At 46.5% G+C, this 27,314-nt stretch overlaps 1 protein-coding gene and 3 non-coding genes across 4 annotated transcripts; 1 reads left to right on the top strand and 3 right to left on the bottom strand.

Annotated features, from left to right (window-relative positions):
* The first annotated feature begins 696 nt into the window (after nt 1-696).
* Nucleotides 697-837, top strand: LOC144947387 (U4 spliceosomal RNA). Its single transcript, XR_013640045.1, has one exon. It is a non-coding gene; the product is annotated as a U4 spliceosomal RNA (small nuclear RNA).
* Nucleotides 838-1,719: 882 nt separating this feature from the next.
* Nucleotides 1,720-1,860, bottom strand: LOC144947393 (U4 spliceosomal RNA). Its single transcript, XR_013640050.1, has one exon. It is a non-coding gene; the product is annotated as a U4 spliceosomal RNA (small nuclear RNA).
* Nucleotides 1,861-3,243: 1,383 nt separating this feature from the next.
* Nucleotides 3,244-3,384, bottom strand: LOC144947398 (U4 spliceosomal RNA). Its single transcript, XR_013640055.1, has one exon. It is a non-coding gene; the product is annotated as a U4 spliceosomal RNA (small nuclear RNA).
* A 7,165-nt stretch (nt 3,385-10,549) lies between these two features.
* LOC144947331 (myogenesis-regulating glycosidase-like) lies at nt 10,550-23,964 on the bottom strand. Its single transcript, XM_078876596.1, has 3 exons — nt 23,840-23,964; nt 21,458-21,570; nt 10,550-16,818 (listed from the first exon to the last, which is right to left on the bottom strand). The coding sequence occupies exon 3, from the start codon at nt 16,777-16,779 to the stop codon at nt 14,110-14,112; it is 2,670 nt and encodes an 889-aa protein (XP_078732722.1). The 5' UTR covers nt 16,780-16,818; nt 21,458-21,570; nt 23,840-23,964; the 3' UTR covers nt 10,550-14,109.
* Nucleotides 23,965-27,314: the final 3,350 nt, after the last annotated feature.

The raw sequence follows: 27,314 nt of genomic DNA, 5'->3' as shown, positions 1-27,314 counted from the left end.
GTGGGGCCGGGTGGGGGGTGGGAGGGGTGGGGCTGGGTGGGGTGGGGCTGGTCACCCCGTGATGCCCTTATAAAACTCAACGTTTAACCTACTCACTACACTATACTGTACACGACACGATACACTACACTTATACAGGTGGGAACAACAGCTTCCACACTGCCCACCAGGGATTATTTGTCTGTCGTGCACGAATGCGCTGTCCAACCAAGTTTCTACCTGCCCACTCCGAAGGAACGTGTTTCTACTTACAACCAAAAGTATAAAGGAACAGCCGATTTCTGAATAATTAAAACGTAAATATGATTTTGCTCTTCAACGAATAAAATCCACGATATCACAAAGCCTCGAATGAATGATCGCACTCTTAACTTTATTTGCACTTTAACAGGACACCACGTCGAAGTCACGTGTTGTATACCGATGACGTCCCCAAGCGCCAGCCATCACCTCCCGTCCAGCGGCACACGCGAAAAGAGGCACGGACAATGTTAACATATCTCCTCGTCCAATTAATCGAGTAATTGACTATCGGTTTCATTAAAGTATTTAAATATGTTTCGTTAAATTCTTATTGTATTATATAAGCAAATTAAATGCTTTTAATGGATGTGTTTATTTTAGTATTTGAATGATCCCATGGCGTTGAGGTAGGGCCGCGTGACTTAAGAGGGAACGGGCCGGCCTCAACAAACCAGCTTTGCGCAGTGGCAGTATCGTAGCCAATGAGGTTTATCCGAGGCGCGATTATTGCTAATTGAAAACTTTTCCCAATACCCCGCCACGCTGACTTGAAACACAGTCGGCGTCGGCAATTTTTGCAAGTTCTTTCGGGAGCTTTAGTTTTTATATTCAAAAAAAATAACTCGCGTGAGAATTTAAGGTAGTAGAAGCAGATGTACCTGCCGTGATTTGTAACAAGTTGGACCTGGAATGGCCCTCCAGCGGTTACCGACCCTATCTCTCACAGTGCAAAAGACAACTTCTTACATCACATTGCACACAATAAAATAAACTAGTCGACCTATGGATGCATACATGCCACTAAAGTCATGTTGTATTTAATGTGGCGCTGCACTCTGATTTTGTAAGAGAAAACACGTATTAACAAGGAGGCGTTGGGAAAGCTGAAATTTCGCAAACTGCAGATGTTCAGAATATTACATTTAAATTCTCTCATAATTATAATATATTAAAAGTAATTATAACTATTAAAAAAATACTTGAAGCTTTGTAGTAGAACGAAGCAAAATGGAGAATACAATTATAAAAATAACATATTCATTCCACAGAATGAATAGCCCTGGTAGAATCATTAAAATAAAAATGTTTAATAGCAATAATTTAAACATTTACAAAATGTATGCTTCTCAATTCTCCCACAGAGAAGCAAAATGCTCCATTGAATAAATAAAAGGTGACCTTAGTAAATTTAAATGATCAAATAGTTAATAATGAAAATCAATAAAAATTTGTGTTGTTATTACAATTCTATTGTTTATATATATTTAAAGTTGCGCATTTTGATGTGACGTCACATTTCTCAAACCCCCCTCGTCACACCACTCCGAAGGAACCGTGTTTGGGTGCAAAGCAGTTTGAGAAATTGTGTCTGCGACCTCTGGCTTGCCAGTGCAAAATTATTACAACCATGGCAGGTATTGGCTCTGCTACCTTAAAACCTCAAACAAATTCTACACTTCATTAAACCACCCAAAGCTCTCGAAAGAACTTACAAAAATTGCCGGCGCCGACTGTGTTTCAAGTCAGCGTGGCGGGGTATTGGGAAAAGTTTTCAATTAGCAATAATCGCGCCTCGGATAAACCTCATTGGCTACGATACTGCCACTGCGCAAAGCTGGTTTGTTGAGGCCGGCCCGTTCCCTCTTAAGCGACACGTCCCTACTTCAACGCCATGGGGTCATTCAAATACTAAAATAAACACATCCACTAGAAAAACATTTGATTTGCTTATATAATACAATAAGGATTTTACTAAACATATTTGAATAATTTAATGAAACCGATAGTCAATTACTCGATTGATTGGATGAGGAGATATGTTAACATTGTCTGTGCCTCTTTCCGCCTGTGCCGCTGGACGGGAGGTGATGGCTGGCGCTTGGGGGACGTCATCGGTATACAACACGTGACTTCGAAGTGGTGTCCTGTGAAAGTGCAAATAAAGTTAAGAGTTCGATCATTTATGCTAGGCTTGTGATACCGTGGAATTTTATTTGTTGATAAGAAAAATAATATAAACGTTTTAATTATTAAAAAATAATTAGAAATACCGTCACCTTATTGGTTGACAACGGGATAATCAATCTGTTGTTATCTGGCTGCTCTAAGAGGCATTCTGGTCCTACTGCGACACGCGCGCACTGCCCCCCTTCTCACAACCCCCACCCCGTGTGCCAGGGGGAGGGGCGGGGCTAGACACCAATGGGCGTGGTCTAAATGATAATGGGCGGGGCCTAAAAAGGAAAGGCGCGGGGGTGGAAGAAGCAGAAACAACTGGGCCTGATGATTGTTTATTACGAAGGGGCAGGGTATAAGGAGAAAGGAGCATAGCTTGCGGCAATTGAACTTGGCTGTTGATTTCATGGAAAGAGTACAGCATAACTGTCGTGCTGGCGATGCAGCCATGGGCTGACTAGTTAACTTTATTGGGTGCAAAGCAGTTAGAGAGATTCGGTCTGCGACATTATACAGGTAGGAACAACAGGTTCCACACTGCTCACCAGGGATTATTTGTCTGTCGTGCATATGGGGGAGGGTGGGGGTGGGAGGGGTGGGGAGGGTGGGGAGGGGCTGGGTGGGGAAGGTGGGGGGGGGGGCTGGGTGGGTGGGTGGTGGGGCTGGGTGGGGAGGCGAGGGTGGGGAGGGGCTGGGTGGGGAAGGTGGGGAGGGGCTGGGTGGGGAGTGTGGGGAGGGGCTGGGGTGGGGAGGGTGGGGCTGGGTGGGGGGGTGGGAGGGCTGGGTGGGGAGGGGGCTGGTCACCCCGCGGTGCCCTTATAAAACTCAACGTTTAACCTACACACTTCACAAGACACGACACGATACACGACATTATCCAGGTCGGAACAACAGGTTCCACACTGCCCACCAGGGATTATTTGTCTGTCGTGCACGAACGCGCTGTCTAACCAAGTTTCTACCTGCCCACTCCGAAGAAACGTGTTTACCAATAACTACCTTAAAACCTCAAGCAAATTCTACACTTCATTAAACAACCCAAAGCTCCCGAAAGAGCTTGCAAAAATTGCCGACGCCGACTGTGTTTCAAGTCAGCGTGGCGGGGTATTGGGAAAAGTTTTCAATTAGCAATAATCACGCCTCGGATAAACCTCATTGGCTACGATACTGCCACTGCGCAAAGCTGGTTTGTTGAGGCCGGCCCGTTCCCTCTTAAGTCACGCGGCCCCTTCCTCAATGCCATGGGATCATTCAAATACTAAAATAAACACATTCACTTAAAAACCTTTGATTTGCTTTTTAATACAATAAGGATTGTACGAAACATATTATAATAATTTAATTAAACCGATAGTCAATTACTCGATTGATTGGACGAGGAGATATGTTAACATTGCCCGTGCCTCTTCCCGCGTGTGCCGCTGGACGGGAGGTGATGGCTGGCGCTTGGGGACGTCATCGGTATACAACACGTGACTTCGAAGTGGTGTCCTGTTAAAGTGCAAATAAAGTTAAGAGTTCGATCATTTATGCGAGGCTTTGTGATACCGTGCAATTTTATTGGTTGAAAAGCTAAATAATATTTACTTTTAATTATTCAGAAATCGGCTGTTCCCTTATATTTTTGGTGGTAAGTGGAATAATAAATGCAAGAAGTCAGTGACACTCTGTTTCTATTGCTTAAAATCTAACGGTAATTTTCCAATATTGTAAAATACCGTCACCTTATTGGTTGACAACGGGCTAATCAATCTGTTGTTATCTGGCTGCTCTAAGAGGCATTCTGGTCCTACTGCGACACGCGCGCACTGCCCCCCTTCTCACAACCCCCACCACGTGTGCGAGGGGGAGGGGCGGGGCTAGACACTAATGGGCGTGGCCTAAATGAGAATGGGCGGGGCCACAAATGACGTCACACACCTAGAGAGGGGGGGGGGGTCAGACATTTGTGACGATGTGTGACGATGGGGGGGGAGGTTGAGAAATGTGACGTCACGTAAAAATGCGGAATTTTAAATAAATATAGACAACACGTTCTACTGAATTAAAGATACTTCACGATAAATGTTTTCCCCTACAACATCAGAGTGAAGCGGCAATTTAAATACGCACTAGAATGACAATAGTTTAAAGCGATTTGAAGCATGTTTTATTTGGGGGGGGGGGGGCAGAGCTTTGTGACGTCATATTTGAGGGGGGTCTGACTTTTTGTGACGCCGTGTGACGAGGGGGCGGAGGTCCAAAATCGTCCAAAATCGCGTGACGTCATTTATGGACGGCCCCTAATTATTTATTATGAAGGGGCAGGGTATAAGGGGAAAGGGGCATAGCTTACAGATGTTGAACTTTGCTGTTGATTTCATGAAATCAAACACGTGGAACAGAGAACAGCATAACTGTCGTGCCGGGGATGCAGCCATGGGCTGACTAGTTAATTGTATACAGGTATGAACCACAATTCCACACTGCCCACCAGGGATTATTTGTCTGTCTTGCATAGCCCCTCCCAAACATGTAGTACGCTCCCGGATTGGTTGAAGTGCGTCACGTGACCGCGAGCTTTCTGTCGTGCACGAATGCGCTGTCTAACCAGTTGAGGGGAGGGGGTGGGCGGAGTCAATGACGTCACAGGTATAGGAGGTGACACGTGACTCGCGCACGTGGAACTTTAATAATTTGTTAAATATTATCCTCGGGTGAGTTTAGCCTTCATGTAAAACACGACGATTTGAAATGCTTCATTTGGGATACGCGCATCAATGGTTACCGTTTCGAAACTAAATCCGGCAATAGGTTTAAATAGTTCGATTCTATTCGCATGGAGAATTATGTTGTAAAAACTGTATAACTTTATAGTAGACTTATAAGCAAATGTTCAATGTGAAGAGTTATACAATCGATATAAACATAACTCCCTCTTTATTTATATTAAGTGGCATTTTCAGAATATTAATATAGAATACGTAATGTTGAGCTACGGTGTTGCTGTGATGTTGTCGTGAAGATTCACTACGTACCAATATCACACCATCGGGCTCGACAAATCAAGTTACCATTGGGGGCAGAGGTCGCAAACGGGTTTTGATTCCTTACCCGTACCCGTACCCGGCCGCACCAGGGTCGCAAACGGGTACCCGTACCCGGCTGTACCCGTACCCTACCCGTACCCGGCCGGGTATCAGGTAGGGTACGGGTATCGGGTACCTGATTGCGACCTCTGGGATGAAGCCATGTTGCAGGCGCGGGTGGGTTGATTCTAGGGACTTGAATTGTGAGAAGACGTTGGGAAATGAGTGACAAACGGTGACTCACCAGTGACTCACGGCCTACCCGTACCCGGCTGCACCAGGGTCGCAAACGGGTTCCCGTACCCGGCCGGGTACGGGTAGTCGGGTATCGGGTAGGGTACGGGTATCGGGTACCCGGTTGCGACCTCTGCGGGCTTGGGGGCATGAACAGAAGCGAATCCTCGCGATTGCCTCGCCCCCTACTGGATATAGGATGCTGTGCAGTCAACCAACTCCTGGGCTAATTGTGTCATGGGGGTGAGCAGTAAAGTTCATCTTTGTCTAGCGAGGCGAGGAATCCAAAATTTTAAAACGAATTTCCTGCCCAAAATATTTTTAAAAATTCACTAACACGTCGGATGGACTTTTTATTTTATGTTTTACAATGTCTAATAGTGTATTGTATTACATTGCTCTGTTTTTACTTTTTTACCTTTTATTGTTTCATTGTATGTAATGGCAGATTGGGGATTAATAAAGTACAACCATAACCACAATCATATAAACATAAATCTATTTTATAGCAATATATTGGGGGGGACATTTTTAGAATATCTGAATATTGGGGGGGGGGGGGCCTTGATACACAATACGCATTTCGTTAACTTGTTTTTAACACGTTTTGCGTATTGGAACGTTGAATGTCCACATTGGGACGCTACACCAGGAATGTATACAAGGTAGCGCATGTAATTATGCAACCCACAATAATCACTAGCATCATTGTGAAGAGCATAACACAATAATACGATCATGCCCCACACACACACAGCATACAACAAACTGCATCCGGGATGTCTCGCTCTTGCAAGCATACAGAGGAAAAGTCCAGTTTTTATTTTTTATGTTCAATACCAGTACAATAATGTAACTTGTGTTCAAGCAGCAGCAATGTACATTGCTATTGCAAAGCAGTGTCTGCAAACGTAATCAAAAATCCAACACTAAATCAAAAGACGCATTTTTGTAAAAAAAAAAAGTAAAATCAATACTATTGTTAGGTTTTTTCGGTAAAGTCACGTAGGTAAAAAATTAAAATTAATAAAAATAAAATAAAAAGCTCTTACTTGATACAACTATCGTGCTCTGACGGTTCCACCTGAAGACGGAAGCTTGTGTTGCCTCCGAAACGTCGTGATTTTTATTTTATTTTTATTTTACTTTTATTAATTTTTATTTTTTTACCTACGTGACTTTACCGAAAAAACCTAAGAATATGAATCCTTGCAGTCACGAAAGCTTCAAATCTAAAATCAATACTCCTTGCTTCTTTCGGCAAAGTCCTGTAGGTATAAAAAATGTAATAAAACAAATCACGTTTCGAGCGCATCAAGGTGAGAAAGCGTGGCCTGCTGCTGATGCAGACTGTTTTAAAAAGGTTTGAGATGTGAGTGTAAATGCAATCGGTATTATCTTGTTATCTTGTTATCGCGGCATCTCTTGAGAAGGATTAGAGACTCGTTCGGGTTCGCATTCTCGTCTCGCAGTCTGTTAAACGTTCTAACAGAAGCGTGAAATCCCTCCCCGCGATAACAAGGTAATACCGTTTAACACGTAGGCTTTCGCGACCAATATTGTTCATAATCAACGATTTTTGGGTTTAGATCGCGTTATTTATAAATGTGTCGTAACCCTCCACCACCCGACACGGCCAATCAGTAAAAAAAAGTGTCACGTTGACAAAATAGTTCACTGCTTTAGCCCACCGGTGCAGTGTTGAAGCGTGAAACCACAACATTTACAATTTGAGTTGTACGACGTTTCGCTGGTAATTGCATCCAGCATCATCGGGCAATTCGCCGTGTCGGGTGGTGGAGGATTACGACACATTTATAAATAACGCGATCTAAACCCAAAAACGTTGATTATGAAGGTAATACCGATCGCATTTACACTCGCATCTCAGACCTTGAAATCAGTCTGCATCAGCAGCAGGCCAAGGTTTCCCCACCTTGATGACGGACGCTTGTGTTGCGCCCGAAACGTCGCGATTTATACAACTTTATTTATTTATTTCTACCCACGTGACTTTACCGAAAGAACCAAAGAGTATGGATTTCCTGCAGTCACGAAAGCTTCTAGTCAAGACAGTAAATTCAACGTCAAGTGCAATTCGTCACATTCATCAACATCACTGAAATCCGGTAAATCTGAAGGCAACGATGGTTTGTGAAACGTGTAAACCCCGCCGGGTTCCGAGGTGATCACGAGATGGCAGTCACAGCCAAGTGGGCTCGTGAACCTGTCCGCGTGATTGCGTGAAGAAGGCTGTTGGAAGTTGCTCTCCAAACTTGTTTGTGTGGTGACTTTCCTCTGGCTGCTCCAGGTTCCTCCCCACGCGCAAAGGATTTTGGGCCAGACAGCACGGAACACGTGGCCCCCTCGTTAAACGAGGGGGGCATGTCAGCCTCGGCGAGACTTTCGTAGAGAAGTAAATGGCGTTGACATAGGTCGCGTAAAAATACAAGGGACCGTGTTATTGGCAGTACTGCACAGACACAAAGTATTCGCAAGAGATGTTTTTGGGGGGGGGGGGGGGGGTTTAGATCGCGTAAATATAAACGCGATATAAACACGCGGGTTTAACGACTCCTTTATATCGTTCGTAATCAAGGTTTTTGGGTCAGATCGCGTTATTTATAAATGTGTCGTAACCCTCCACCACCCGACACGGCCAAACAGTAAAAAAATGCGTCACGTTTTTCAAAGGACAAATTAATTGACTTCTTTAGCCCACCGGTGCAGTGTTGAAGAGAGAATCAACAGCATTTTAAATTTGAGTGGTACGACGCAGAGGTGTGGACTCGAGTCATGTGACTTGGACTCGAGTCAGACTCGAGTCATGAATTTGATGACTTGCGACTCGACTTGGACTTGCATAACAATGACTTTGTCCCACCTCTGGTACGACGTTTCGCTGATAACACTAGTCAACAAAAAAATAAAAAAATTTCTGGCCTGGACTTTTGCAGCTGTTTTAGACTAATCTCAGGGTGCTGATTCCAAATCTGATTTGCTCTATCACATCTCATATTTATGCTATCGGCATACCCCATTTTCATTGATTTTACCCGAAATTAACTCTGTCACTTATGATTGCAAGTTGTTGCGAGTCAGTGACTGCTTTAGTGTCAAAATATGGTGCTGTATTTTTAGCATAGTGTGTTTATAATATCATTTTATGTAGATATCCACATTTAATATTTTTCTTCTGCAGTTTTTTATTGAAAATGCAATATTTGATATCTTAAAAACCTGATGTGATAGACAAAAACTGATGCCAGATTTGGAATCAGCACCCCAAAATTACATTACAACCGTTGGAATACCTTATGCCAGAAAAAGTGTGTTGAACAGTGTAATTACAATCAGCTTCATCGGGCAAGAATGGTGAAGCTCTCCTGTTGCTTCCGGTCTTAAATAGAGCAGCATCAGGGTGACGTCATCATTCAATTCAATTAAATCTGGTGCAGTGATTCGAGGCAAGGAGGGGTAGGGGGTATTGTAATTATATAGTTTGCTAATCATTCAACAATAACGCGATCTGACCCAAAAACCTATATTATGAATCATTGGTCGCGAAAGCCTACGTGTTAAAATGACCTTTATATCGACACAATTTAACCCAAATGAAACCCTCCACGATAGATAACATTGGTCGCAAAAGCCTACGCGTTAAACAAAGTAGTCGCCACCCTTGCCATTAAACACTGCGCCATCAGAGAAATATACGGAGATGGAAAAGTAGCTCAGAGGTCGGAACGAGAGCTGAACTGGCTCCGCTGTGAACCTGCGTTTCAGCCACCCGGAGTTAGACCCAGGTTCTCCAGTGCGCAGGAGTCGAATGGTCCCACAGTTGATCTTCTTGGTTCTTTCGGTAAAGTCAACTGCAGTCACGAATTTCTTTACATCGAAATTAAAAAAAAAATGTATTATGGTTCATTTTCATTATTTTATTATTTCCCTTCTACGTGACTTTACCGAAAGAACCAAGAAGATGAATCCCTGCAGTCACGAAAGCTTTAAATCGAAATTTTAAAAAAAAATGTATTATGGTTCATTTTCATTATTTTATTATTTCCCTTCTACGTGACTTTACCGAAAGAACCAAGAAGATGAATCCCTGCTGCAGTCACGAAAGCTTTAAATCGAAATTTAAAAAAAAAAGTATTATGGTTCATTTTCATTATTTTATTATTTCCCTTCTACGTGACTTTACCGAAAGAACCAAGAAGATGAATCCCTGCTGCAGTCACGGAAGCTTTAAATCAAAAGATCCCAGTTGAGTGACCAATAACTGCACCAAAAGACAGTAGCACCTCAAATTTGGTATTTCGCTTCATTTGAAAAAAACATTTTCGTTCGGTTCCCGAACGCAGCGCCACCTGTCCACGCTCGAGACTGAGCGACAGAATCGGTGATCGAACTTTTACGCCGCGGTGGTTAGAGGAAATTGAGAAATATATGCTCTTTGGTTCTTTCGGTTAAAGTCACGTAGGTAGAAAAATAAAATAAATGACGACGTTTCGGGCGCAACACAAGCGTCCATCATCAGGTGGGAAATCATCAGCAGCAGGCCAAACGTCGTGATTTATTATATTTTATTTTTCTACCCACGCGACTTTACCGAAAGAACCAAAGAGTATGGATTCCTGCAGTCACGAAAGCTTCGAATCTAAATTGAGAAACTTGCGTTAAAACAATCGCCACCCTTTGTGAAACCCCAAAAAAGAATAAATCCTGCCTGCGTCAATGACCTTTTAACATTTCTACATTTTGACTTAAATTTCGTGACTGCAGGAATTCATATTCTTGGTTCTTTCGGTAAAGTCACGTAGATAGAAAATTTAAATAAATTAAAAATAAATTAAAAATAAAAGCCAAAAAAACCCACGACGTTTCGATCGCAACATCGTGGGGTTTTTGCTTTATTTATTTCAATTTTATTTGTATTTTCTATCGACTTGACTTTACCGAAAGAACCAAGAATATGAATTCCTGCAGTCACGAAATTTAAGTCAAAATGTAGAAATGTTGAAAGGTCATTGACGCAGGCAGGATTTATTCTTTTTTGGGGTTTCACAAAGGGTGGCGATTGTTTTAACGCAAGCCGTGTGACAGCGATCTACATGATGTAATCTCGTTATTTTTTAAGCGTCGACAGTTAAATCCCGATTATCTGTCTGTTTGGGGAAAAACATATCTTTGCACCCACGCTCGTTTAATAACTATTGGCTGCTCGCTCACTCACTAAATAAACCGATTAACAAACCATAAAAACACGCCACATTCCACGTGTTATGCCTCGTGTGTTTTTGTTTCATCCAGGCCTCCCCTCGCCTCCTTAACCCCAACATAATCGACAGCCGACTGCACTTGTTCGTCTGATGTTCCTTGATGTGCACAGATTCCCGAAAGGAAATGAATCACACCTCGGTCTTCTTACCCTCTGCAGTTCACTGGCATCTCACCACCACGACGACCGACCGAGTGTCCACGTTTGTGTAATGCGCAACATTCAAACATCTTCTTGGTTCTTTCGGTAAAGTCACGTAGAAGGGAAAAAATAAAGTAATACAAATAAAACATAATAAATAAAACATAATAACAATATTATAAAACATAATAAATAAAACATAATAACAATTATGTTTTATTTGTATTATTTTATTATTTCCCTTCTACGTGACTTTACCGAAAGAACCAAGAAGATGAATCCCTGCAGTCACGAAAGAAGCTTTAAATCGAAACATTGAAAGACTTCAAGAGAATCCGTGCAAAACGAGTAACGTCTTTTCTTCGACAATACTGAACAAACATCGTCCAGTCACCTGAAATAGTTTTTTGCATAAGCGAGTTACAAGTGCGAACAAAAATTAAGGCATTTGTGCGACAAGGTGGAGTGAAACGTCAGACATCGTGCCGAACTTCCCAAGATAAGACGCGCAAAAGCCACAAATGGTTTGCATTTTGTAAAATCACAACTCGTGTTGTGTGCCAGTGTTCTTCACCAACTTCCAGAGGGCCCCACTTCCACAGTGGATTAACTGGTGTACCCATTTACACAGTGGTGGTGGGGGGAGGGTTAAACTTGCCTTTTCACTGTGGAAGACTGAACCAGAAACATCTGGATTGCAAGGACGAGTGTGCTCACCATTGCGCCATGGCTACGTTCTACAGATATTTCATGGACCGATACAAACTTGTAAATATTCATTCGTAGGAACGTCAGGATATCTTTGACCGATTTTCAACAGTCTCCATTCCCCGTCTGTACACAATGTAAGAAGCGGAGCCAATGAATCCCGGTGAAAGTATCCGTCACCATCATTTCATCATTTGCGAACAACATTCCGTGCAGCAGACGTGGGTTCAAGTGCAACTGCATTTCGATTCATGACAAATTATTTAACTGCACTTGATGCCAGGTTTGATGTACACTAACGTTACAAGCCACAACTCCCTTTTGTTTGGAGCAAGAGAGAAAACTAAGACATCATTGGAAAGCTTTCTAACAACCATTTACGAACTTGTAACCACGTAGAATATTCATTATCTTTTTATGGAAATGTTTTCTGTGTTTTTTTTGTTTTACACAGTTGGAAAAGGGCTTTGCGTGAGAGAACGATGGCTTGTAACTTTGAATTTGACCCCTCGGACACCCGAAAAAGGTCAAACTTTCAAGGATCCATAACGCTTAAGCCGTTTGACCAACTGACTTCCAATTTGGAATTTTATCACGTCTCTTTTCGTACCTACAACTGTGTCACATTTCCTCGAGATTGGAAGTTTGTCGAACAGATTCAGATTTTTTTTTTACCGATCTGAAATTGCCCGTTTAAAATCGGTGTTGATGCAGCGTTCACATCCGTACAAAAATATAAAGGCATCAAATATAACAGTGTCATTACTAACAAACAAGTCATGTTGTATTATCGTGTGCTGTGCAGCTCATCTGTGCTATTCATCTCACAGTTACGTGAGTAATTGATTACATAAACCTGGAAAAGTAATATCAATACATTACAACGTCTTCTTTGTTCTTTCGGTAAAGTCACGTAGAAGGGAAATAATAAAATAATAAAAATAAAACATAATAAAATAAGTGAGAATTATAGTATTATATTATTATATGATTTTTATCATATTATTTTATTATATTATTTTATTATGTTTTCTTTGTATTCTTTTATTATTTCCCTTCTACGTGACTTTACCGAAAGAACCAAGAAGATGAATCCCTGCAGTCACGAAAGCTTTAAATCGAAATTTTACATTACAACGGTCTGGGTAATTCTAGTCCATGATAAACACTATGTATAACTTATTACAGGTAGTTTCTAAATTTTATTCTGATCACAATTTCTCGTGAGAAAATGGATTGTACAAACCCATAGGAGTAAGCTCAACATCGTAATCCATTATAATCAGTGAAGTGCTTTACAATTTTTTTCCAGATTTCGATTTAAAGCTTTCGTGACTGCAGGGATTCATCTTCTTGGTTCTTTCGGTAAAGTCACGTAGAAGGGAAGTAATAAAATAATAAAAATAAAACATAATAAAATACAATTCTCACGACGTTTCGGCCACAACGCAAGCAGCTGTCCTCAGGTGAAGACCTGTTTTTTATTATGTTTTATTATTTTATTATTTCCCTTGTACGTGACTTTACCGAAAGAACCAAGAAGATGTTTTCCAGGTCATATCACGCCTCCTTGCGAGTATTGAATGACATGTAAGTTTTAATCAAATGAATGTAAAGAGAAAAAAAATCAGAATCCGTTATATTCACAATCTGTTAAAGCTCGATCACTAATTTGCCGTAAAAAACTTTTTTCTCCCTCTTTGACAAACATCTTTCTTGCTTATTTTTCAAGTATCTCATTTGAGTTACAGAACATATACAAGTAATAAGGCAACACAAACAATTAACGAGGACATTTCGAAATGCTTGTCGATTGTCAAGTCACTCGAATAACTTGCTAAATTCCAGTCGTAAATTCATAAACCAAACCACTTATCGTAACGCGATGATCATTTCCAGCCCCTTGCCAAGCCCTTTGCTGGATGACGGCCTGCCCGCTCCTTGTGGGTCAAAGGAGTTGTCTGACCATATTACACCACGCCAAGCAGTGCGGGTCCGTGAGAGTGGCGGATGATCCGAGGACTCGTTCAGATATCGTTCACCCACTGACGTTAGTTGTGGCTGCCAATGGAACTCAGGGAGGCCTAAGCACATCAAAGCACATAACATCCCACAAGAAGCAATGGTCGTCGCATCCCAAACGTCAAAACGTGTTCTTTGCACGTCCCAGCGGGATTGCAACACTGCGGCAGTGGTTGAGAGGGATCACGTCATCCCACAGCATCAGCCAATCGGCTGCGAGCGTGACTGCAGCTTGCCGTGTTGCCGTCTGCCGTTCCAAGGGAGAGAGAGAGCGAGTCTTTGCGGGTGAAGAGGTGGAACATCCTTGTTTGCCACGTCATGCGCCCAGACTACAGGTCGCCAACTTCACAGTGCAGCGCGATGACGATGCCAACCGACGAATATTTCCCATTCGTTGAAATTAAAATTAAAATTAAAATTTCCGAACAAAACTCCGACAAAACCTTCCGTGGGGCTCTACGACTTCCTGACAAAGTAGGCCACCTCATCCAGCGCCACCTCGAAATTGCGGAGCCACTTCTGTCCGGGGTGGCACCTCCCGCCGCCGCTCGCGACGCCGCCGCCGCCCATGCGGGCGCACCAGGTCCCGGCGGGGAGGTAGACGTCCCTGGCCCGGGCGCCGGACTCCAGCACGGGCGCCACCAGCATCGCGTCGCCCAGCAGGAACTCCGAGTCGAGACGGAGGGCCGTGCGGTCACGCGGCGCCGCCCACCACACGGGGCGGACGATCATCGGCGTCGGCGGGGAGAACGACGCTGGCGACGATTTGGACGACGAGGTGGTACCCCTGCCACCGACGTCATCGCCGTTATTGGAGGAGGAGGAGGAGGAGGCGGCGGCGGCGGCGCCTCCGGCTTGCGCCGCCGCCCGCGCCACCGCCATCACGACGGGCGCCACCACCTCCTCCCGCAGCGCCGTGAACTTGCGCGCGATCGCGACCACCTCCTCGTCGTAGAGCCACGGGGGCACCGAGAACTGCATGGCCGGCATGAAGGCGCTGAGCTCCAACCAGCGGATGTACAGCTCCCGGTCCGGTTTCACGATGTCTCCGTCCGCCTCCTCCCCCGGCTCCGCCGATCCCGCCTCTTTCACGCCGGCGCGGAAAGAGGGCGCTGCGCCGGCGGCCCCGTAGGCGTTGCCCCCGATCGTGTCCGGCAGCACGTACGGATACCCCAGCAGCCCGAACGTGAGCGCCGTGGGGATGAGCGAGCGCAGGCCCAGCTCGTGCCCCCACACCGAGTCCCGGTCGGCCATGCGCACGAACGCGGCGAGGCCGTGCGTGCGGAACGCCACGCGCACCTCGGCCAGCGGGCCGAAGTGGCGCGCCAGCGTGGCGTAGCGCGCCGAGAACCACGCCGGGTTGGCGAGGCCGGCGTGCGTGCGGGCGCAGCCGCGCGGGAGGTAGCTCGCCTCGCCGCCGTCAAACTTGAAGGAGTCGAAACCCAGGGCCCCGGCGAGGCGCGAGCGCAGCGTGCGGTTCACGAACGCGTCGACCGCCGCCGGGTTGGTGACGTCGAGGACCGCGGCGACGCCGCGCCACCACCGCACCAGCGCCGGCGTCGAGCTCCCGGCGCCGACGGCGTTCGACGCCGCCGTCCGAACGAACAGCCCCTTCGCGACGCCGGCGCGGAAGGCCTCGGCGTCGTAGCTGACGAACGGGTGCACCCAGAGCGTGAGGCGGAAGCCGAGGCGCGAGCGGAGGTCCCGCACCATCGCGGCCGGGTCCGGGAACGAGCGGCCGTCGAAGCCGTAGTCGCCGTAGCGCGCCGCCGCCTCGTAACCGTCGTCCACCTGCAGGTGGCTGTGGTTGAATCCGTGTCGGACCACCGCCTCGGCGAGCGCCACCACCTTGGCCTGGCTGAGCCGGCGCTTGTGCAGCGCCCAGGTGGACCACGCGGGGCAGCGCACCATCCGCTCGTCCGGCGGCGCCGACGGCGACCCCAGGTGGCGCGACGACGCCAGGGCGTGGGCCGCCCGCGCGTCGCCGGCCACGCACACCTCGTAGGAGAGGAACGCGCGCGAGGTGTTGCTCGGCGCGCAGTACGGACCGTCGGGGCCGTACCGCGCCCGCAGGCACAGCGCCTTCTCTTCGCCGGCGCCGGCGCCGACCGTGGACCAGCTCACGTAGAGGGGGACGTCGTCCGCCACGAAGATGTAGGTGCCGCGAGACGAGAGCCAGTAGCGCTCCATGACGGCCCCGAAGCGATCGCGGAAGGAGTAGATGTCCTCGGGTACGTAGGCCACCGGCTCGCGCCCGGCGTTGCCGAACTCCAGCGGCCAGCGCTGCACCCTCATCTGGGCGCCGCCGTACCAGAGCGCGTCGCCCAGCACCACGCAGTCCTCCAGAGCCACGCCGGGACGCGAGGCCGTCCACGTCACGCTGTAGCACTCCGCCGGCGGCCTCGGGGCCTCGCCGGCGTTGCCGGGGGCGGCGGCGGCGGCGGAGGCCGCGGCGGCGGCGGCGCCGACGTCGATCTTCTTCACCAGGACCTTGGCGTCGGCGCTCTCGCCGCGGACGCACTCGCCGTCGTCCACCGGCCAGTTGTCGTCGTAGCTGTAACTGCCATCGTCGCCTTTGTCCTCGCCGTCGTCGGCGTCATCGTCGACGTCGTCGTCGAGGGAGTGGCGCTTGCTGCCGTGCACGCACCCCAAGCTCAGCGTGCCCAGCGTCACCCGCGCCCGCTGCCTCCCAAAGGCGACCCTCAACACCGGCTTCGAGTCGCCGGTACCGGCGCTGCGCAGCGCCAGGCCCCCCGTGGACAGCACGAGCCGCCCCACGGCGCGCTCCCCGGCGGCACGCACCGACGCCGCGTACATCACCCACGTCGCCACGGCCACCGCCACCAGCGCCACCGCCCCTACCGCCAGCGCCACGCACACGCGAGGCTGCCGGGACGGAGGGCGCCGCCTGCCGAGGGCGGAAACGGTTGTGGGCCCGGCGCCGCCAGGAACGACGTGATACATCGCTCCGCCGGAGCTCAAGGCGGCCGTGCCGCCACCGACGCCGCCGCCCTGGGACATGGCAGCTTCCGCTGCCGGATTGTCAGATCGTGGTGCCAGGCTAGCGCCGTGCGTGTGGCGGTGACGGGTATTGGGCGGCGAGGGGCAGGTCACCGGCGCCGACATGGGGTCGGCATGACTGGAGTGGGCGAGCAGCCAGGGAGCCTGGGAGGAGGAGAGCGAGGTTTGGTCAGGTGGTGGTGGGTGCACGTGATAAAATAAAATAATATCTATACTTGGATATTGAATTGCGACCCTCAAATCGCTGAGAATGTATCGAATCGCAAGATGTGCACTGTGGGTTATGTGGAAGTATCAGGTGTGGTAACAGGAGCACAAGGGCCTGATCGATAAGTCGGTGGAGAGGGATATTCCACTGGTTTTGGTGCACGCATGGCCAAATCAATAATTCAGATGAGCAGAATGGGTTGGGGGGTAAAAATGCAACATTCCCATAGACAAAAACTATTTATATTGAGATAACAAAATAGGAACATTTTGGAAATCTCAATTTAATGTCTTTTTTTTCATAAATAAACCACAAGCTCTATGAATTGGTGTCACATCGCAGGTTTGTGGAGGATGCCACCAAGGCCTGGGGAAGGCTTCATCCAACAGTGGATAAAAAATGGCTGATGTTGGTAACAGGAGCCATACAAGATGGTAACAGGAGCCATACAAGATGGTAACAGGAGCCATACAAGATGGTAACAGGAGCCATACAAGATGGTAACAGGAGCCATACAAGATGGTAACAGGAGCCATACATGATGGTAACAGGAGCCATACATGATGGTAGCAGGAGCCAAACAAGATGGTAGCAGGAGCCAAACAAGATGGTAACAGGAGCCATACATGATGGTAACAGGAGCCATACATGATGGTAACAGGAGCCATACAAGATGGTAGCAGGAGCCAAACAAGATGGTAACAGGAGCCATACAAGATGGTAGCAGGAGCCAAACAAGATGGTAACAGGAGCCATACATGATGGTAACAGGAGCCATACATGATGGTAACAGGAGCCATACAAGATGGTAACAGGAGCCATACAAGATGGTAGCAGGAGCCATACATGATGGTAGACAGGAGCCATACAAGATGGTAGCAGGAGCCATACAAGATGGTAGCAGGAGCCATACATGATGGTAGACAGGAGCCATACAAGATGGTAGCAGGAGCCATACAAGATGGTAACAGGAGCCATACATGATGGTAACAGGAGCCATACATGATGGTAACAGGAGCCATACAAGATGGTAACAGGAGCCATACAAGATGGTAACAGGAGCCATACATGATGGTAGACAGGAGCCATACAAGATGGTAGCAGGAGCCATACAAGATGGTAGCAGGAGCCATACAAGATGGTAACAGGAGCCATACAAGATGGTAACAGGAGCCATACAAGATGGTAGCAGGAGCCATACATGATGGTAGACAGGAGCCATACATGATGGTAACAGGAGCCATACAAGATGGTAACAGGAGCCATACATGATGGTAACAGGAGCCATACATGATGGTAACAAGAGCCATACAAGATGGTAACAGGAGCCATACAAGATGGTAACAGGAGCCATACATGATGGTAACAGGAGCCATACAAGATGGTAGCAGGAGCCATACATGATGGTAACAGGAGCCATACAAGATGGTAACAGGAGCCATACAAGATGGTAACAGGAGCCATACATGATGGTAACAGGAGCCATACATGATGGTAGCAGGAGCCATACAAGATGGTAACAGGAGCCATACATGATGGTAGCAGGAGCCATACAAGATGGTAGCAGGAGCCATACAAGATGGTAACAGGAGCCATACAAGATGGTAACAGGAGCCATACATGATGGTAACAGGAGCCATACATGATGGTAGCAGGAGCCATACAAGATGGTAACAGGAGCCATACAAGATGGTAACAGGAGCCATACAAGATGGTAACAGGAGCCATACAAGATGGTAACAGGAGCCATACAAGATGGTAACAGGAGCCATACATGATGGTAGCAGGAGCCATACAAGATGGTAACAGGAGCCATACAAGATGGTAGCAGGAGCCATACAAGATGGTAACAGGAGCCATACAAGATGGTAACAGGAGCCATACATGATGGTAACAGGAGCCATACATGATGGTAGCAGGAGCCATACAAGATGGTAACAGGAGCCATACAAGATGGTAACAGGAGCCATACAAGATGGTAGCAGGAGCCATACAAGATGGTAACAGGAGCCATACATGATGGTAACAGGAGCCATACAAGATGGTAACAGGAGCCATACAAGATGGTAACAGGAGCCATACATGATGGTAGCAGGAGCCATACAAGATGGTAGCAGGAGCCATACAAGATGGTAACAGGAGCCATACAAGATGGTAACATGAGCCATACATGATGGTAACAGGAGCCATACATGATGGTAGCAGGAGCCATACAAGATGGTAACAGGAGCCATACATGATGGTAACAGGAGCCATACAAGATGGTAACAGGAGCCATACATGATGGTAACAGGAGCCATACATGATGGTAACAGGAGCCATACAAGATGGTAACAGGAGCCATACAAGATGGTAGCAGGAGCCATACAAGATGGTAACAGGAGCCATACAAGATGGTAACAGGAGCCATACATGATGGTAGACAGGAGCCATACAAGATGGTAACAGGAGCCATACAAGATGGTAACAGGAGCCATACATGATGGTAACAGGAGCCATACAAGATGGTAACAGGAGCCATACAAGATGGTAACAGGAGCCATACATGATGGTAACAGGAGCCATACATGATGGTAACAGGAGCCATACATGATGGTAGACAGGAGCCATACAAGATGGTAACAGGAGCCATACATGATGGTAACAGGAGCCATACATGATGGTAGACAGGAGCCATACATGATGGTAACAGGAGCCATACAAGATGGTAACAGGAGCCATACATGATGGTAGCAGGAGCCATACAAGATGGTAGCAGGAGCCATACATGATGGTAACAGGAGCCATACATGATGGTAGCAGGAGCCATACAAGATGGTAACAGGAGCCATACAAGATGGTAACAGGAGCCATACATGATGGTAACAGGAGCCATACAAGATGGTAACAGGAGCCATACAAGATGGTAACAGGAGCCATACAAGATGGTAGCAGGAGCCATACAAGATGGTAACAGGAGCCATACATGATGGTAACAGGAGCCATACAAGATGGTAACAGGAGCCATACATGATGGTAACAGGAGCCATACATGATGGTAACAGGAGCCATACAAGATGGTAACAGGAGCCATACAAGATGGTAGCAGGAGCCATACAAGATGGTAACAGGAGCCATACAAGATGGTAACAGGAGCCATACAAGATGGTAGCAGGAGCCATACAAGATGGTAACAGGAGCCATACAAGATGGTAACAGGAGCCATACATGATGGTAACAGGAGCCATACAAGATGGTAACAGGAGCCATACATGATGGTAACAGGAGCCATACAAGATGGTAGCAGGAGCCATACAAGATGGTAACAGGAGCCATACATGATGGTAACAGGAGCCATACAAGATGGTAACAGGAGCCATACAAGATGGTAACAGGAGCCATACATGATGGTAACAGGAGCCATACAAGATGGTAACAGGAGCCATACATGATGGTAACAGGAGCCATACAAGATGGCAACAGGAGCCATACAAGATGGTAACAGGAGCCATACAAGATGGTAACAGGAGCCATACAAGATGGTAGCAGGAGCCATACATGATGGTAACAGGAGCCATACAAGATGGTAGCAGGAGCCATACAAGATGGTAGCAGGAGCCATACATGATGGTAACAGGAGCCATACAAGATGGTAGCAGGAGCCATACAAGATGGTAGCAGGAGCCATACATGATGGTAACAGGAGCCATACAAGATAGTAGCAGGAGCCATACATGATGGTAACAGGAGCCATACAAGATGGTAACAGGAGCCATACATGATGGTAACAGGAGCCATACAAGATGGTAGCAGGAGCCATACAAGATGGTAGCAGGAGCCATACATGATGGTAGCAGGAGCCATACAAGATAGTAGCAGGAGCCATACATGATGGTAACAGGAGCCATACAAGATGGTAACAGGAGCCATACATGATGGTAACAGGAGCCATACAAGATGGTAGCAGGAGCCATACAAGATGGTAGCAGGAGCCATACATGATGGTAACAGGAGCCATACATGATGGTAACAGGAGCCATACAAGATGGTAACAGGAGCCATACATGATGGTAACAGGAGCCATACAAGATGGTAGCAGGAGCCATACAAGATGGTAACAGGAGCCATACAAGATGGTAACAGGAGCCATACAAGATGGTAACAGGAGCCATACAAGATGGTAACAGGAGCCATACAAGATGGTAACAGGAGCCATACAAGATGGTAACAGGAGCCATACATGATGGTAACAGGAGCCATACAAGATGGTAACAGGAGCCATACAAGATGGTAACAGGAGCCATACAAGATGGTAACAGGAGCCATACAAGATGGTAACAGGAGCCATACAAGATGGTAACAGGAGCCATACATGATGGTAACAGGAGCCATACAAGATGGTAACAGGAGCCATACAAGATGGTAACAGGAGCCATACAAGATGGTAACAGGAGCCATACAAGATGGTAACAGAAGCCATACAAGATGGTAACAGGAGCCATACAAGATGGTAACAGGAGCCATACAAGATGGTAACAGGAGCCATACACAAAAAGTGCCGGCGATTGTGAATAGTACAAATAAGCCCCATCTTACCTGAGCGCGTCTGCGCGTGATGGACACTCGTTGAAGTGTATGGCTGGCCAGGAGAGGTGGGTGGTAGTCAGAGCGGCGTTACGATCAGAATTCTTTTTTTCCAAAGGAAAGATCTGAAACGCAAGGGGGGAGGTCACAACACGTGCATGAGAACAGGTCACACATGTTCTTGGTTTTTTCGGTAAAGTCACGTAGAAGGGAAATAATAAAATAATAAAAATAAAACATAATAAAATAATTGTCACGACGTTTCGGCCACAACGCAAGCAGCCGTCCTCAGGTGAAGAACAGGTCTGTCGGAAAGACATTCAGACACATTCAGACGCTGTCTTTCCGACAGACCTGTTCTTCACCTGAGGACGGCTGCTTGCGTTGTGGCCGAAACGTCGTGAGAATTATTTTATTATGTTTTAGTTTTATTATTTTATTATTTCCCTTCTACGTGACTTTACCGAAAGAACCAAGAAGACGAATCCCTGCAGTCACGAAAGCTTTAAATCGAAATTTAAGATCACACACATGGTGAAAACATTGAGCCCATCGGCCACGAATTATCCACTGCTCAATCAATTCTGTCTACCTCGGAGTGATGTTAAGAGCACACACACACACTCCCATCAAGCCGGAGAAGGCGAAAGAAAAGGTCAGCGCCTGGCACGGGTGCCGGATTATCCTCGTAGCAAAAGTAGCTACATGTGTGGTAGCTACTACTACTACACGTGTGGTAGCTACTACTACTACACTACTACTACTACACGCGTAGTAGTAGCTAGTACTACACGCGTAGTAGTAGCTAGTACTACACGCGTAGTAGTAGCTAGTACTACACGCGTAGTAGTAGCTAGTACTACACGTGTAGTAGTAGCTAGTACTACACGTGTAGTAGTAGCTAGTACTACACGCGTAGTAGTAGCTAGTACTACACGCGTAGTAGTAGCTAGTACTACACGCGTAGTAGTAGCTAGTACTACACGCGTAGTAGCTAGTACTACATGTGTGACTTTACTATGCAAGTAAAAACATGTGTGCGTTTTAATATTCACGTGTTTTTTTGTTTTTAATTAGAGCATCTTTATAACAACTTCGCTTCATCCGCCACCACACGACTCACAAGCGCCGACTTTTATTTGTCGCGACACGAGGGAGACCTTTAGGCGTGCGATCATCGCCTTCTGACGGTCTCGGCTTGAGTGAGATGCCGAGGATGTCAAAACCCCCAAAACAAACGCAACAAACACAAACACAAAACTCTAAATAAAAACTGAAACGAGACGTCACGTGACTCGCGACGAGAAGAGCACGAACCATGACCCATGGTCCACCCTGCACCGCCTTGGTGGTTGTGGTGGTGGTTGTGGTTGTGGTGGTAGTGGTGATGGTTGTGGTGGTGGTTGTGGTGGTGGTTGTGGTGGTGTCGGTGGTAGTGGTGGTTGTTGTGGTGGTTGTTGTGGTGTTGGTTGTGGTGTTGGTGGTTGTTGTGGTGGTTGTGGTGGTGTCGGTGGTAGTGGTGGTTGTTGTGGTGGTTGTTGTGGTGTTGGTTGTGGTGTTGGTGGTTGTTGTTGTGGTGGTTGTGGTGTTGGTGGTTGTTGTGGTGTTGGTTGTTGTGGTGGTTGTTGTGGTGGTTGTTGTGGTGTTGGTGGTTGTTGTGGTTGTGGTGGTTGTTGTGGTTGTGGTAGTTGTTGTGGTGGTAGTTGTTGTTGTGGTTGTTGTTGTGGTGGTTGTTGTGGTGGTTGTGCTTGAGAGGGCGGCCATGGGGGATGAAAGGTCAAGGTCGTGTCTGGGTGCGAGCCCACTGGAGTGGACGCGACCTCGCGGCGCGCGGGTTTCACTCTCAAGACTCGGGGAGGCGTTCGAACGGGATGATCGTCGGATGGCCGCGTTCTTATTATTCACCCTTCACATTGAAATCGCCCAAGATAATCGTCATAAATCAGCCTGGATCGATGTACTGCTGGACGAACGCCTCCATCACGATCCTGCGATGTTCAACTCAACGCCTAAAACACAAAGATCCACCCGTGTAGCATCAACATGTGTGGCCAAGCGCTGTTTGCGAGCACCTATTAAGGCCGCAACGGCACACGAAGGGGGTTTGGGTGGCCAGCACCACGCCCGACCGCCTTTGTCTCCCCACCGAGTACTCATTTAAGGCCGAGTCGACCTAGGCGAGGTGGCCCAGGACCGGTTCAAGATAATCGTCACCGGGTTCGCAGCGCTAACCACTGCACCAACGCTCCCCACACACCACACGCACACTTTACTTAATAAACGTGGTTCTACGTAACGCAAAGTGTAAACTTCTTCACGTTAAGAGATGCTACGCGATGTTTCAAACTAAAAAAAAACAATTAAACTACAGACTGCTCCGTCCGGGACTCTCACCTCTCACCGCCAACGCACTCCGCCTCTCCTTGCGTGGTCCGCTAACCCCCGTGTGCACTGCCTGATTGGGGGGGTTGACGCTACCAACAGGAAGAGCCACACTCAGACACCCCCCCTCTCTCCTGTGAGCGGAATGAACTCGCCCGTTATAATTTATGTTAATGAGTAAAGCCCCCACCCACGAGTTCCAAACTTACCCACCCCTATTTTGTAATGGACTCGCCCGCCATAATTTATGTTAATGAGTAAAGCAGCCACTCACACGTGTTCCAAAACTTACACGCCCCTATTTTGGAATGGACTCGTCCGTTATAATTTATGTTAATGAGTAAAGCAGCAAATCACGTGTTCCAAAACTTACCCGCCCCTATTTTGTAATGGACTCGCCCGCCATAATTTATGTTAATGAGTAAAGCAACCAATCACGTGGTCAAACTTACCCGCCCCTATTTTGGAATGGACTCGTCCGCTATAATGTATGTTTATGTTAGTGAGTAAACAACCACTGACGTACTCTTAGTTCTTTCGGTAAAGTCACCGTGTAGGTAAAAAATGAAATTAAAATTAAAAAAAATTAAACAATAAAATCACGACGTTTCGGAGGCATCACAAGTCTCCGTCATCAGGTGGGACCGTCACAGCCAGATTTGCTGCATCAAGTAAAACGTCGTGATTTTATTTTTAATTTTTTTAATTTTAATTTAATTTTTTACCTACGTGACTTTACCGAAAGAACTAAGAGTATGAATCCTTGCAGTCACGAAAGTTTCAAATCTAGAACCACTCACGTGTCCCAACTTACCCACCCCTATTTTGAAATGGACTCGTCCACTATGATGTAAGTTTATGCTAATGAGTAAACAACCACTCACGTGTCTAAAACTTACCCACAGCTATGTTTGCTGGAACGAAATCCGCCCGTCCATTGCGTAATATCAAAACCCCCCTACGATTGTAACCGGAGTGGACTCGCCCGGCACGTATTGGTTGAACCACGCAGTAAAACACCCCCGCGAATCTAAGCACAATGGACTCGCCCGTGGCCGGCCACGCGACGTGTGCTGTGAATGGTCCATTGTTCGAAACGTCGCCTATGATATATTTAGTTTTATTTTAAAGCCACAGCGTTATTGACGCGGAACGTGTCGAGTTTTTGTTGTTGTTGTTGTTGTTGTCAGCGATTAGAAGCGAGCACGTGACCTGCGGTGGGCGGGGCTTCACACCGGAAGTGCTCGTGACGCGCCCAGTGTGCAATGCGAGCGGCCATCTTACCTAGGGGCTGAAACTAGTTTAAAGATTTAATTTTAAAATAAAGTGTTTTATAAAGCTCACCACAACTGATATGATTTTTTTTACAATTTGTATCTACGAGCAGACTCGAACAACTATTACGAAAATTTTTATTTTCCCTCCCACAAAAATCGATGACGACTTGATACAACTTCTTATATTTAAAGATGTACCTATTGGAAACCGCTCAATTTAAAGATTTCATTCTGTTCGTATTAAAAATAACACACATTTATGAACTTAATACTCTACGAGGGGAAGCTCCTATCTTTTCCGTTTTAGTTTATTCAGATTTGAACATAAAATGCGTATTTTTTTCGTTCAAACCCACTTGAATCCGAAATATCTCAAAAACGAAAAAACCCGCAATTTTATATTGTGAAAGGTTTCTGAATTACACCACGCACAAACATTTTTTTTAGACTTCAAAATCGAGATTTTGATGCCTTAAAATGAAAAATCTCGGATTTCCTGATTGTTCCTGTGATTTGTGTCCTAAAAGCCAGAGGTGGGACAAAGTCATTGTTATGCAAGTCCAAGTCGAGTCGCAAGTCATCAAATTCATGACTCGAGTCTGACTCGAGTCCAAGTCACATGACTCGAGTCCACACCTCTGCTAAAAGCTACCAATGTACCAAATGTCAGCTTACTACCCTGTCCGGAAGTACCCTAGAGGGCTTTGAGACACATTAAGAAGGCATTTATTTATATAGGTGTTAGGATATAGATACACAGAATACATAATGTGATATAGGCTTATATTTACAAGTTCATACATTAAACATATAAACTTAGAATGCATAATGTAGAGTTTTATTTGGAACAACCTTGTTTCCACCCTGAACATCATACATCTTCCTTTACAAATAGTTGGAAGCAGAAGATTTGTGCTGGATGCAGCCACAGCTGGCAATGTGATTTGTAAATTGAATCCTTAACAATGAATTGAGAATTCAATTTTCATGTACAATTCTTATTGAGGGACTGCGTGTTGTCTTGCTGTGGTCTGGGACTGTTTGTGCTGTTTTACTGCCTTTCCGATGATTGGGAAATGATGCAATATGAACTAAGATAATGTATTTATTAAAGGGTCGCCTCAGTGGTGAGATGTTAACTACCTCGCCTGGTATACAGGAGGTCGTGGGTTCGATCCCGATCCCGACCCTGACGCCTGCTGCTGCTGTATATTTGGAGTTTGCGTGTCTCAATCCCTTTGGTCGTGTGGATTTTTTTCTCCGGGTCCTCCGGTTTTTCCCTCCACATTTAGAAACTTGCATTAACATTATTTTGGTGCTATAAATGTCCAAACGATGGGCCACTTTGTTGAGCTATCATTTGTGGCCAGGTCGCTTCTGAAATATAAGTCAATACACGAGTGGGCTTTTCCTGGTAGAATGGGTATGCTTTAGTTGTATTTGTATGTGTTTGGGTGATTAGTTTACCTTTATTACACTTGGCCCTACGATCGTGTTTTTTTGTGTTGTTTGTTGTTGCGACGTTCTTACCCCGTGTGCCCCTACTGGACATCTGTGATAAAGAGCTTCATAGCTCATCGGATTCCTCCAGTATAAATATTCAGATTTTCATTTTCAAATGTTACTAAATTGCCATGTGGCCGTACACCTGCGGCATTAAACATCTGCTGCCTGCGGCTCTCACTTCCGCGATTTGAATTTCGTAAACCAACAGGCAAGTTGACGGATGAAGCACAGCATTCAGAACTTGGCTCACTATTTGTTCTACAATGTCGCTGACGATGTTTTGAAGTCGCGGCTTTGTTTTCTTATTTTGTTGTTATTTGGGACTTCCTGATAATTGTTTCAATACCCTGACAGACCTGGTCTTCACCTGAGGACGGCTGCTTGCGTTATGGCCGAAACGTCGTTTTATTATTTTATTACTTCCCTTCTACGTGACTTTACCGAAAGAACCAAGAAGATGATCCCGTGTATAAAGGTGTCAGTTTTGGTGCCAGATAAACGGGTAAAACCCTATTACTATATCTTGCTACTGGCAAAGGAGGTCTCATAATGCGTTGCTACTGGTTGACCGCCAGACGGCGCTGTTTGCATTTCTAACGCACCGAAACCCACAGCCGAAACCCGGGTTTAAGTCACTAAACCCGGGTTTAGTTGATTTAGTAACCGGTTTTAAGTAATTTAAATAACTAAACCGGGTTTAAGTT

This window comes from Lampetra fluviatilis, chromosome 44, assembly GCF_964198595.1.
Source record: "Lampetra fluviatilis chromosome 44, kcLamFluv1.1, whole genome shotgun sequence".
Taxonomy (NCBI): domain Eukaryota; kingdom Metazoa; phylum Chordata; class Hyperoartia; order Petromyzontiformes; family Petromyzontidae; genus Lampetra; species Lampetra fluviatilis.
This window is presented reverse-complemented; position numbering and strand designations above follow the sequence as displayed.

Coding starts and splice junctions, on each gene's coding strand:
- LOC144947331 (XM_078876596.1), bottom strand. CDS start 16,779: ATGTCGGCGCCGGTGACCTGCCCCTCGCCGCCCAATACCCGTCACCGC.